General features: G+C 45.1%; 1 protein-coding gene across 6 annotated transcripts in view; it reads left to right on the forward strand.

Moving 5' to 3' along the window:
* Otud5 (OTU deubiquitinase 5) overlaps positions 1–13,084 on the forward strand; it is a 30,834-nt gene extending 17,750 nt beyond the window's left edge. For 3 of the 6 annotated variants that reach the window (XM_085684577.1, XM_085684574.1, XM_085684576.1), the window contains exons 4-10: positions 4,578–4,642; positions 4,729–4,885; positions 4,984–5,132; positions 9,824–10,027; positions 11,364–11,565; positions 11,650–11,763; positions 12,036–13,084. In XM_085684577.1, the coding sequence (XP_085540703.1) occupies positions 4,578–4,642; positions 4,729–4,885; positions 4,984–5,132; positions 9,824–10,027; positions 11,364–11,565; positions 11,650–11,763; positions 12,036–12,160 (1,016 nt within the window). In that variant the 3' untranslated portion in view covers positions 12,161–13,084. The remainder of the gene's footprint in view (positions 1–4,577; positions 4,643–4,728; positions 4,886–4,983; positions 5,133–9,823; positions 10,028–11,363; positions 11,566–11,649; positions 11,764–12,035) is intronic. The other 3 variants (XM_048461491.3, XM_048461492.3, XM_085684575.1) reach the window with 2 other exon arrangements.
* Positions 13,085–13,513: the final 429 nt, after the last annotated feature.

Raw genomic sequence — 13,513 nt, forward strand, 5'->3', positions numbered from 1 at the left:
AGTACGTGGTCCCATGTCCCTCCAAAGCAAGGAGGACCCTGTATTTACTGCCCTTTAGAAATAATCTGGACTTAAATCAGTGAAGTGAAATGGTTCATTCAGTAAAAGTACTTGTTGCTGAGCCTGGCAACCTGAGTTCTGTCCATAAGACTCAGGTGATGAGAGGAGAACAGACTGCCACAGCAGAAAAGTAGTGGCTCTGGAAGGACACTTAAGAGCACTTGCTGCTCTTGCAAGTGGGAACCAACGTGGGTTCCCAGCATTCCCAAAGTGGCTCACAACTTTTCTTAACTCTAGTTCCAGAGAAACCAGTGCTGTCTCCTGTTTGTGGGCATCAGGTACGCATGTGACACACATGTGTACATGCAAGCAAAACTCATAAACATACAGTAAGATAATCTTTGTGGGGAGTGCAGAATAATCTCTCTATGTCGTGCTTCTCCCGGTAAGTATGGGCAAATGCAGTTTGCTTTGTTTTTGTTTTTCAAGCATTTTAGGAATCCTGAAGAAAAAGGACTTCTGCAAGGAGTAGAGGAGAAGGATGAAAGAAGTTTGTTAGAGATGTTGGTCATTCCCATCCCACCTATCCCTAGCAAAGGCTGGGAAGGAAGTGGCATGGCTTCCTGAGTATGCACAGTCTCACATCTTGTCTAGTCTTTCCTGATTGGTGACAAGGACATATACTCACAGTATGCTGTGGTTTTGTGTTGTGGAGTTGGTCGTGTGGGTATTTAGTCTCAAAGATTTTAGTCTTTTGGAAGCCCTACAGGCTGCATGTGGGTACATATGTGTGCTTCTATGTATGGGAGTATCTTTGTATGTTCAGAGAAAGCAAAGTAGTATGGTGTGTGGGGAGGAAGGTTCGTGTTAAATCTAGAGAAGTGTGGTGTGCCGTCCCTGATACTTGTTATCTCTGCTCAGTTACAGGCCTTTCCCTTGTTTCAAGTCATTCCTTGTGCTAGCAGGGAAACAGGATCAGGCCTAGCCCTAGGAAAATAAGGTGGCTGTGAGGCATGAGGTGGGGTGGGGGAACGTCACTTGGGACCAGGTGCTGGTACCTTTCCATCTTTGACACCAAATATGTGATAAATATGTGATCCTGAACTAGCTATGCTATTTCTATATCAGTGCCTCCCCCATCTTGTGTAACTTTTGTTTTTGTTTTTTTGATTTTTTTTTTGTTTTTTTGGTGAGAATCAAATGAGTTGTTTGAAAAGTCTGTAATGGAACTAATTAGTGATCTTACTGTACTGAGAACTTGTGGGTCTTGTGTAGAAAGGAGACAGAGGTGGAGTATAGTGGGAGACCCCCTTCCAGCTGAACCCTGGAAGAAGAAACCAGGTGCATATGGCCAAGTGCAGTGTTAGCAAGAGAAGTTTCAGTTTCTGTCAAAACAGTTTCTCTGAATTCCCCCTTTATTTGTGGTTCCATTGGGCCACTCTTTCTCCTTCCTTGGTCCACCCCCCACAGGGAAGTTCATCCTGGCCCCCACATGCTAATCTGGGAGGAAGAGGAATTTTCTTAAGGACAGAATTGGTAGGACTAGGAAAATTAGAAAAGCTAATTCATGTTATGATGTGCTTTGCCTATAGCATCGAAGAATTTTTTTCTCTCTTAATGGGGAGGCACTGTGTCTATTTCCTTGGACTAGAGGTGCATATTTTATTCCATGTTAATAATTACAAAGTTAAGGTATACACTGGGTATGGTGTTATATACTCATAATCCCAGCACTTGGAGGCCAAAGAAGGAGGATTGTTGTAAGGTTGAGGCCAACCTGGGCTATATAGGGTACTATTCAAGCCAAGTTAAAACTAAAAAAAAAAAATTAAGGAACAGTTTATAATCAGTGTGAGGTTGTTCCTTACAAAAGCTGGGATGAGTCTATAAGTACTATAATTTGCCTGTACCTAAGGGCCCTACACAGAAAGCGAGTATTGCTAGTTTGGTAGGAATTTGGTTGTCAAAGTTTTGAGCAAAGGCACTGAATTCTGTAAAGAGAACTAGCAGTGTTTGTAATTGAAGGGATAGCCCTCCTTTTCTGCATTTGGGGCTTTCCTCTGGTGGAGGAAGTGCAACAGAAATGAGGAAGGGCTTAATAAGCAATTCTCTCAGCATTCTCGCTGACTGGTGGATAGCTTGTAGTATAATAGGAGTTGCAGTGGCTTGCCTGTTTCTTTTTGTTTTTTTTTTTTTGAGACAGGGTCTCTACATAGCTCTAGCTGTCCTGAAACTCATTTTGTAGACCAGGCTGGCCCGGAGCACCTGTTTTCTTGACCACTGCTTATGTTATAGATAGTTGACAAACCTTCCCTTGTAGTCCCATCCCCATACTGGAGATTGAACCTAGCACCCATGTTCTCCCACAGAGATATAATCCCAGCCCTCTATAGTCTTTATAATACCATTTTAAGTGGAAGAAGAGTTACTGTCCCAACTTTATGAATTTCAACCCAGAAACGAAAGACCTTGTCCAGTGCCACACAACTAAGACCTTTCTGCCAGAAAAAGACAAGATAAAAAGACCCCATGGTGCCCCCCCCCCCAAATCTGGCATCTAGCTCTGGCAAAGGAGCTATCTTCTCTAGGAGATACATAGTCACCATTATCTCAGTCTAGCTCATGGCGCCTGGTAGCCCACCCCTATTTAACCCTTTTACTCCCATCTTAGTTCCTGTTTATGGCAGCTGCAGACTGTACTGCCTCCAAGCTCAGCCTACAGAAATAGCTCCTCCAGCAGCCCAAGCAGCCACAGCAGCCTCTGTGGTCCTGGCTTCTAAGAAAGGCAGCAGCAGCCCCCAACCCCCCACCCCCAGCTTGTATGCAGGACATGTGACTTGCTGGAAGTGCAGGGGAGGGGAGTGTGGCCACAGAAGCCACATCCTTGTTTACATCAGTGAAGGGGCTACCCCTTCCTGCCTTCACAGACCCTTCTCCTCCACCCCTCAGGTATCTTCACCTCTAGGATGAGTTGAGTCTGTTGTATGTAGCTGCCCACTTTCTTTCTCAGTGCAGCCTTTGTTTCTGTACCGTACAGAACCCTCATGGAGGGAATCAGAAGGCAGTGAAGACCTGCTGGCAAGTCTTCAGAGAAAAGACTGCCAGGCCTGACTGGTGGGCACGCTCCCATTTCTAGCATCCCTGAGCCCCAGGGGGATCCCATCAGTGCAGTGAACCTCTGGGGAAACACAGGGAAATTCCCTTTTTCAAGACAGCTAGTGAAAGTCAGGCTTGTCTTATCTTCAGACCCACGTTATGGGAGAAGAGACTTCTGCTTCCGTGCTTCAGCCTATATGGCTGCTCAGCAGACTATTTCCAATTTCTTTTGCTATACCAGGTCCTGAGCTGGCAGTGCGCTTAGCTGTGAGCTGCCCTCTACTTTCAGTAGAGGCCTTGTGTAATCAGTCTGTGTACACCTTTGATGAACTGGGTAATAGAGGGGTTCTACCACTTCATACTTAATTGTTCAATAGAGACCTGCCAGGTCATACCTGTCTGGTAACCAGAGAGTCAAGCCAGAGACAAGTTCTCTGGCTACTTAACCTACTAGTTATTATTTGGCAGAGTAAGTATTTTTCTTCTTTTTCTTCTGGTTAAGATTCTAATCATAGCTGGGTAATAGTATTGTACACTTTTAATCCCAGCACTCAGAAGGCAGAGACAGGTGGATCTCTGAGTTCAAGGCCAGCCTGGTTTACAAAGAGTTCCAGGACAGCCAGGACTACAGGCAGGGAAACCCTATCTTGAAAAACAAAACAAAAAGATTCTAATCATGGTGGGGCATGGTGGTTTTTGTGCTTTTTGTGGCAGTGGTGGTAGGCATTGAATGTAGGGTTTGGTTTGGTTTGATTTGAAATGGAGTCTCACTCCGTGATCTAGTTTGTCTTTGACCTTGGCAATTCCCTTGACTCAGCCTTGATTATAAGTGTTTACTACCCTACTTTGTACTTGTAATTGACAAAGGCCAGTTTACTTGTTGAGGAAACCTCTAGTTTGACATTGTCACTTTAAAATCTTTTGTTACTACATTTTTATTTCTTGGTGGGTATGGAGATTGCGGTGTCATGCCACAGGGCATATATATGTAGAGAGGTCATAGGACAATGTAAGGGAATTGGTTCTTTCCTTCAACTATGTGAGTCTCATGCATCAGGCTTGGAGGAAGTGCCTTTATCCAGAGTCATTTTGCTGGCCATTGACTGTGCTATACTTAATATTTATACCCCTATGCTCTCTCATTCTTCAAGATTGTCTGACCTGGTTCCTTTTTTTCTGAGACAGTCTCATGAATTTACATTGTAGATGAAGATAATCTGATCATCCCACTTCTATATCCTGAGGGCTGGGATGAAAGACATGGCACCGCCACACCTGGTTTATGTGTGCAGACCTTGCTTGCCATTTACCACCACTCCATTATAGCACACAAAAGACCTCTCTGGGCTTGGTGTAGAAAAGGGACTTTCCCTAGTCCCTCAGCCCGTCTTTCCTCTAATGAATGATGTTCTGTAACTCAGAACTCTTGTGATGACAACTCTAACTCCATCCTCTCCTTTCTTTTGTCCCCGCACCCCCAGCTGACCAGGTGTATGGAGACCAGGACATGCATGAGGTTGTACGAAAACATTGCATGGACTATCTGGTGAGATCCTGGGGAGGCCTTGGGACAGGAGGAGGGTAAGAGAATCTCCTTTGTACACAGACCTTAATTTTTAATCCCTTCTACAGATGAAGAATGCTGACTACTTCTCCAACTATGTCACAGAAGACTTCACGACCTATATCAATCGCAAGAGGAAAAACAACTGCCATGGCAACCACATTGAGATGCAGGCTATGGCAGAGATGTACAACCGTCCTGTGGAGGTGTATCAATATAGCACAGGTACTTCTGTAGTGGGTAGATGAGGGACTAATGGTGCTTCATCAGAGCCAACCATACTGGGTCCCCTGTGGATGCTCCCTCCTTCTCTTTCTCTGCAGAACCTATCAACACATTCCATGGGATCCATCAAAATGAAGATGAACCCATCCGTGTCAGCTACCACCGGAATATCCACTATAATTCAGTGGTGAATCCTAACAAGGCCACTATTGGTGTAGGGTTGGGCCTGCCATCATTTAAACCAGGGGTAAGTGGGTCCCTATGCCATGGGTATTTTACAGAGTGTTGGTTCTGCCCTTAGCCCACAAAATATCCTCTCTCCTCTTTGAGTCTCTCCTGAAGTCTCACCTGTATATAAAATTAGTGAGTTACTGTTGATCAGAACTCATTCTATGGTTTTGATTTGCTTGTCCATGAGTTGGCTCACTCATCTTATGCTTGTTGAGAGTGGCCTCTTAGGATACCTTGTCCTTGGTAGCCAGGCTTGCACAAGGACCTTCTCCAACTTCATAGCAGTTAGAGACAGTTGGGGTCACGGGCCTGGTGTGTAGCCCTGACCCACATACAGCTTACTGGAATGGACCCTGGGGGCAGATTGTATAGGTCGGGCCAATACTGAAAGCACTTCCCATAGGCCTGAGACCTAATAAACGTCAGAAGATGGCATTTCATTTTCCCGCATCTCCTGGCAGAAATCATTCATTCTCATAGTCTCTCTCCTCTCATCTTCCCTATTCTTTCCTCCCTCCTTTCATCCTGTTCCTTGACCTTCCCTCTCCCCCTTCTTCTAGGTTGCTTTTTCTATTCCTAACCCTTCTTCCTCTCCTCCCCACCCCCTCTCCTCCCCACCCCCTCTCCTCCCTCTTCTCTGTCTTCCTTCTATCCCCTCCTGGGGATTTTGAAATCCTCTATTCAAGTCTCACTTCCTACGAACAGAAGGTGGTCCTGCCTCATCTTAAGAAACACACTAGCAATTAACATACCCTCCAATCCTGGGGTTGGAGGACCTGTTTTGCTTTTTAATAAACTGTAGAAAAGGTTTAGATTTGCAGAATGATTGTGAGGACTATTAGCGTTTCCGTATGCCACATTATGATTAACATTAATGGAGTACATTTGTCATCATTAACAAATCAGTATTGATACATTAAGTAAAGACCACGCTTTATTCACATTTCCTCATTTATTTCACCTCCTGGTGAGCCTTTTCTGTTTCGGGATCCTACCCAGGACACTATCTAACATTTGATTGTTCCCTTTGACTTCTTGTGGCTTTAACAAATTTTAAAGAATTTCATTGTTTTTTTTTTTTTTGATTTGTGGACCCACTCTATAGTTTTGTCTATTCTAGAATGTCATATCTTGGGAATTATGCAATATGTATGTAGCTTTACCAGAATGACACCCCCCCCCCACTTAATACTATTTAAAATTCATCTATAACTTTTCCTGGGTTGACTATTTCCTTTTTTAAAAAAAAAAATTGGAGGAATGCTTAAAAGTTTCTCTAATTAATAGACTTAATTGTTGAAATTTTTTTACATTTATCTATTTCAGGTAGGGGTGTGTGAAGGTCAAAGAACAACTTGTAGGAGTCAGTTCTGCCTGTGAGGTTTAAACTCATTCAGGTCATCAGGCTTGGCACAAGCACCCTTACTCCCAGAGCTATCTTGCCAACCTTCAGAATCGTTTTCTCAGTACACAGAGTTTCCATCTAGTTCCTTCCTCCCAAGGCACAGAGACTCTGGTACATTTCTCATAGTGTTTGACGCAGTGGTAATACATTCCTATCAAGTTCCTGCCTCATTCCTTTCTCTTGTTTTGATGACTTTTGGAATTTTTTTTATTATTTTTATTGACTTTCGGAATTTTAAGGAGTACCATTTAAAGGTATTACAGGGAAATTCTCTTTCTGAGGTTGTTATCATTATTTAAACCCAGATTTTGGGTTTGGGGAGGGAAAGCACTAAGATTAAGTGCTGTTCTCAGAACAATATATCAAGTATATTTTAGGAATAAGATCGTGACTGTTGATGTTGTCTTTGATCATCTGACAGAAGTAGGACTAAGTTTCCCACCTTTTGAATACTGTATTGTTAATGAAGAAAATCACACTTAAGGAATGAGGATTATAGCTATCTCCCTGAATTTATGTTAACCTAAACACAGAGTTACTGCTGATGTCTCCAGTTAAAATCCCTCCATCACAGGACTCATTCTTGCTGCCTTCCCCGTTTTATGAGTAAAATTCCCACTTTAAAGTTGAGAAAACTTCACCCACCACCCACCAGTCATTTACATCTACATCTATAAACTGGGGCAGACTCATTAACTGGACCCCCTGGAGTCCAGTGATAAGCCCAGTTCTTTTTATGTTTAGTGTTACTGAGTCTATTCATTTCCTAAATGCCTGAGGCCACCACCTGCTTGTCCTTGCATACATTTGTAAGATGGTTTTTGTCACTGGGCGCCTCACTTCTTAACTGATCTTTAAAAAGCGATTAGCATACATTAAGGATTAGTCTTTGTTTTGTAAAGTTCCTTGGGTTTTGACAGATGCATAACAACAAAGTGCATCTATTTTAGGCACCTAATCATTCAAATAGTTTTAGCCCCTGAAGGTTCCCCACTCTTTCTTTCCCCATCAGCAACTGATCCTTTATTGACTCTGTTTTTCCCTATTTCAGAAAGTCATGTAATGGAATCATAGTATGTAGCCTTTTCAAAATGCTGCTTTCAGGTAGCAGTATGCATTAAACGTCCATGTTTTTTCATGGCTTGTTAGCTATTTTCTTATCACTTACTGTTCCATTTGTGGAGGCACACAGTTTGTTTAATCATTCACCTATTGAAAGATATCCTTGGTTGCTTCCAGGTTTAGATGATTATTAATAAAGCTTCTGCAAACTGCTGTGTGCAGGTTTTTGTGGGAACTTAAATTTTATGATTAGTTGTATTACAATCTTGAAGCAGGATTTCAGAATTTCAAAACTATACTGTGATTTGTAAGGAACTGCCAGGCTTTGTATGAAGTGGACTGATTTTGTGTGTTTGTGTGTTTATCACAATGAATGAAAGTTCACTTTCCCAGGAATTGATCTTCCTACTTAAGTTGGGAGCGTAGACTCCAGCCCCTTGCATCTATCTATTCCAGCCCCCAGGCCTGAGAGTTGTATTGATCTGGACTCCAAATCCCAGCAGGCCAGGTCCTGACACCCCCCCACCCCAGAGCCACTACCACAGATTATTTAAGTGAACTCCGAAAAGAGGAAAAGAGGACTGTGCGGTCTTTTTTCCTTCCTCCTGGTGGTCCTGTTTGTGGCCTCCCGGTTTCCCCTGGGACCACCTGAGAGCACAGGACTCCCATTAAACCTGGATATTTTTTAATTTGGCTTGTTTTGATTTGGCTTGATTGGGAATTTGCGTCAGCAGAGAGCTCGTGTTAGGAAAAATTCCTAACACTGCTTTTTTGTATTTTAGCCATTCTTGGAAGTTTTAGGTTTATTTGAATTGGTAACAATGTGTTGAACACTGTTTTAGTACTATACCCCAGCCTGAGTGTCTTTTAACGTGTCCACATACCATCTCTGTATCTCTTTCTCTGTGGTTAGATTGCTTACCTACTTTCATTTTTGTCATTTTGTAGTGCTAGGAATTGAATCCATGTTTTGTTGCTGTTTTTGTGTTTCGATACAGGGTTTCTCTGTAATTTTGAAGCCTGTCCTAGAAGTCACTCTGTAGACCAGGCTGGCCTCAAGCTCACAGAGATCCGCCTGCCTCTCCCTCCTGAGTGCTGGGGTTAAAGGTCTGCCCCACCACCACCCGACTGAATCCATGTTTTGTGTATGCACTGAGCCAGACAGACCATAGCTGCCTAGTTTTTAATTGACTCAATCTAACATTTCTATACATACATTTCCCCTAGTATGCTACATGACAGAAAAATATGCTGTACATCATTATTTAGTATACATATATTTGTGTGTGTGTGTGTGTGTGTGAGAGAGAGAGAGAGAGAGAGAGAGAGAGGAGAGAAACTTGCTAGGGGCATGGTGGAACATGCCTCTAATCCTAGTACTCCAGAGGCAGAGAAAGGAGAATTGTGAATTCAAAGCTAATCTGGGTTGCATACCAAAGCTATTGTTTTGGGGGAAAAAGAACATTAACTAAAACTTTATGAAGCAGTATTTACACTTAATTCCTGAAATATACTTTGATGTTCTCTATTATTTCATTAGTGTCATATCGCTGGATGTGGTGGCTCACGCCTGTAATCCCAGCACTTGGGAGGCTGAAGCAGGAGGATTGCCATGAATTCCAGGCCAGCTTGGCCTACATAGTGAGTTCAAGATCAGACTGGGCCATGTAGCAAGACCCTGTCTCAACAAACAAACAAATAAATAATGCTGTAGTATCTTAAAACTTGGCATGAAGTTCTCTCATACAGTGTCCTAGCACCCACACCATGCTGATACTGACCCTTCATCCCTCACATAGCCACACCCAGCCTCATATATGCTTGACTCCTGCCTCCACTCCATGTCTGTACAGTTCACTTCTCTGTTCATCTCTTTCCTTTGTCCTGTGAATTTTGAGAAAGGCTTCAGCATTGTGAAATAGAGCTGTTACTAGGTGAGGCTTCTTTAAATTAAGGCCTAGACTGAAGAGCCCCTTTAATCCCCAGACTTAGTGCTTCACTTGAGGTGTCTTGGGGTTGAGCCAGCATTTCTAATCATAGGAATTCAGAATGTCAGGTCTTATCATCTAGGCCTGCTTTCCTCCAGTTACCAATCTGTACAATCTGCTGAGGAGTACTTTGTAAAAATAACTTTTCTTATGTTGTTTTTGCTAAGGCCTGTAAGCCTACCTTCCTGAGCCCATTCAGGCTCTTGCCTAGGTTCAGAGCATCACCCCACATCCCTGTTCCTCTCCTGGCAGTTTGCAGAACAGTCCTTGATGAAGAATGCCATAAAGACATCAGAGGAATCATGGATTGAACAACAAATGTTGGAAGACAAGAAACGAGCCACAGACTGGGAGGCCACAAATGAGGCCATAGAGGAGCAGGTGGCTCGAGAATCCTACCTGCAGTGGCTGAGGGATCAGGAGAAACAGGCCCGCCAGGTCCGGGGACCCAGCCAGGTGGGTCATGGACTCTGTGACTGGCCTGACCAAGACCTGTTACTTCTTATCTTTTGGCCCCTAATGAACAGGGATAAAATATGGGAGAGGGAAGCTCCCAGCCCCATCGGTTACTCATCTCGTCTTTAGTCTTGGCATCGTACCTTGGAACTCTCAGCACTTGCTTTTAAGAAGTAAAGGAGAGCAGCTTTTAAGAGACAAAGGAGAGCAGCCACCACTGCTGGTGGCACAAAGGAACAATGGGTAGCTACAAAGAGACCAGCTTTTTTTTTTTTTAAACCCTTTGCATGCTGCATTCTGTACTGAGGATGTAAAACCTTTTCCTTCACTGCCTTCAATGATCCTGTCTGTCGAGGAAGACAAGGCATTGGTGGGGCCAGTGACCCTGGCTGTACAAAACCAGGAGGGGTGGTGGTTTCAACCAGTTGCCTTATTAGGGTGGGGAGGGGGAAGGCAGGCATCTGAGGAGGATTTTGGAATGATTAAATGTTTGCAAGAGCTAAATAATCTGTTCAGCAAGTATTTATTGTAGGCCTGTGCCAGGAAGCAGGAGGTCCTATTCCTAGTATAGCAGAATATGTTTGTGGCCCTAGCAGGCAAAGTCCCTGTCCTTAGGCTACTCGGTTTTTCAAAGTGAAATAAAATAGTCATAATGAATAAATTAGCTGGAGGTATGGTAGATGAAAAATGGACAGTTGGTACAGGGGAAGAATGAGACTTGAGTGGGGCTGGTTTGAGTTCTCAATATTAAACAGTTAATGGAGTAGGCCTCGGCAGGTGAGATGAGAAAGGGCTGCGTTAGTTGGGTATGTGGACAGAGCAAAGCCTGAGGTGAGGGCGCCATACTTGGTATAACTCAGGCATAGCCTGGCGCTGAACAGAATGTATTGGGTGAAATTTAGGCGGTGGGACTAGGTTGGATAGGGGCTTGTGAACTCTGGAGAAGACTTTGATTTTGCTCTGAATGAAGCAGAAACAGTGAAAAGGAAAAAGGATTGGATGTGAGTTAGGACTTAACAGGATCACCTAACTACTGAGTAAAACAGTCTAAGCTAGAAAGCAAGGGTAGAAGTTGGAGACCAGTGAGGAGAAGCCTAGTAGGTAGTTCATGGTGAAGGTACTGTGGTCGTGGTGTGGAGTCAAGATCTCTTAAAAGAGTAGTGATTGTTTCTCAGTAGCTTCCAAAGATTTGGTAGTGGTTAGGACTTTGCCTCTATTCCATTGCGGTACATTAAAGCTGTACTGTAGCCAGGACTCTGGAAGGGGTCTAAGCACTCTGGCACAGGAGGATCATAGCAGGGGTAGGTCCTTATCACCTTTTCCTTCCCTACTGCAGCCCCGGAAAGCCAGTGCCACATGCAGTTCAGCCACAGCTGCAGCCTCCAGTGGCCTGGAGGAATGGACTAGTCGGTCTCCAAGGCAACGAAGTTCAGCCTCATCACCTGAGCACCCTGAACTGCATGCTGAGCTAGGCATTAAGCCCCCTTCCCCAGGCACTGTGTTAGCTCTTGCCAAACCTCCTTCACCCTGTGCACCAGGTCAGTGACTTGCTTTCAGGGTGCCTGCTTGGGCTAAGAGGCTCTGCTTGGTGGGCCCTACCTCAGACTGTTCATCTGCCTCAGGTACAAGCAGTCAGTTCTCATCAGGGGCTGACCGGGCCACATCTCCCCTAGTGTCCCTCTACCCTGCTCTGGAGTGCCGGGCCCTCATCCAGCAGATGTCCCCCTCTGCCTTTGGTAAGCTTCCTTAGGGGATGGGCCAGCTGGAAGCTGGGGGAGCCTGGAGGATTTTTGAAGCTCCTGAGCATCTTCCCAAATCAGAGGCATGAGGGAAAATTTCAGGCCCAAAAGGTTTTCTCCACAGGGGTCCAGTGGGGTTTCACAGAGTTAAGGGAGCCAATGAGTGATTGGGACCTGGGTGGATTTTCCAGAGCCAGGGATTAGACAGGCATGAGGGAGAATGGGCTGAGGACCCCAGTCATCGTTGTCCTCTTCTCTCTCCTGCCCAGCAGGTCTGAACGATTGGGATGATGACGAGATCTTAGCATCGGTGCTGGCAGTGTCCCAACAGGAATACCTAGACAGTATGAAGAAAAACAAAGTGCACAGAGACCCACCCCCAGACAAGAGTTGATGGAGACCCAGGGACTGGACACAATCACCTGACCCCTCCACTCCTGCCCTTTGATGCCACCCAGCCTTCTTTGGCTTTTTTCCCTCTTGGCTTCCTCCGTTCGTTTCCTCTTTTCCTTTTCCACTTCCCTCTGGCTGGCCCACCTATGCGCTCCATCCATCTCATCCCTGCCACCACCACACTGGTCTCTGCCAGCTGATGTGCCCTGTTGCCCCCCTGCACAGCACCATCTCAGCATTCCACAGGGGACTCTGAAAAGGGTGCCAAAGGTAGGCGAGAGGCACAGAGACAGACCATGCGGCAGCCAGGCAGCCCCCGAAAAGAGAGACACTGAGACAAAGGGAGTCTTCTGCTCACCCTTCTTTACAGATCAGAGAAACGTCGCGCCTCTGCCACAGTGGTGACAGGACAGGCGGGAGTGGGAAATTTTCCTTCCTAGTACCCCAAGAATCTGAGCCTTCCATATTAAATTTTCTTTTATGAAATGTACTTTTATCTTATAAAATCAAGAATTATGTCCGTGGCAACACTGGCTCCTTGACAATGGTATCTCCGGTTTGGAGACAGTCAAGCTGGCCATGGGGCATGGTGGGCAGGCAAAGAGATGATTTTCTGCTGTCTTCTGGCCTCCAGCTCCTTGGAGGGGTCAAGGATATGATTCAGAGGAAGGTGGCAGGGTTGCAGGTGGCAGACTGGCTTTGGACAATGAACCCTGACCTTGCTGCATTCCTTTTGCTTCCACCACTAGTCTGTTTGGACTCTTGAGGTGGGGGTATCTTTGGAGATCATGGCCGCTACCCAAGATTTGAGTTTAGGGAGTGGGAGCAGCCTCCACAGGTGGGGCGCCCGTGCCCTGCAGGTGTTGACAAGATCCACCGTCTGTAATGTCCTTGGCACAATAAAACCAAATGTCAGTTTCCCTGAGCTACTCTGTTCTGTATGGGGCAGGGGTGGATGGGCCTCTGGGAAGCACAGAGTTTGGCTTGCCCTGAGTTCTACTTGTTCTCCAGTTGGTGCTGTCTGTAGGCTGGGGTTCATCTTTGATCTGTTTATTAAATTAACTTCCTTGCCAGGTGCATTGTATGTAGAGCCTAGGCAGTTGAAACTAACCTGGGCCACATAACCAGGATTCTGTTTAACAGAACCAGCAACAAGAAACCTCTTCTAGAACTGGGTCACGCCTTTGAACCCAGCACTGGGGAGGCAGAGGCAGGTGGATCTATGACTTTCAGGCCAGCCTGATCTACATAGTAGAGTTGCAGGCCGGCCGGGCTACACAATGAGATGCTTTTCTCAAAAATCATAAACTTCCTCAGTAGCAAATCTACTTTGAAGCCCTTACTCCCACCTAAC

The sequence above is a fragment of the Myodes glareolus genome, chromosome X (genome assembly GCF_982192425.1).
Source record: "Myodes glareolus chromosome X, mMyoGla1.1, whole genome shotgun sequence".
NCBI classification, from domain to species: domain Eukaryota; kingdom Metazoa; phylum Chordata; class Mammalia; order Rodentia; family Cricetidae; genus Myodes; species Myodes glareolus.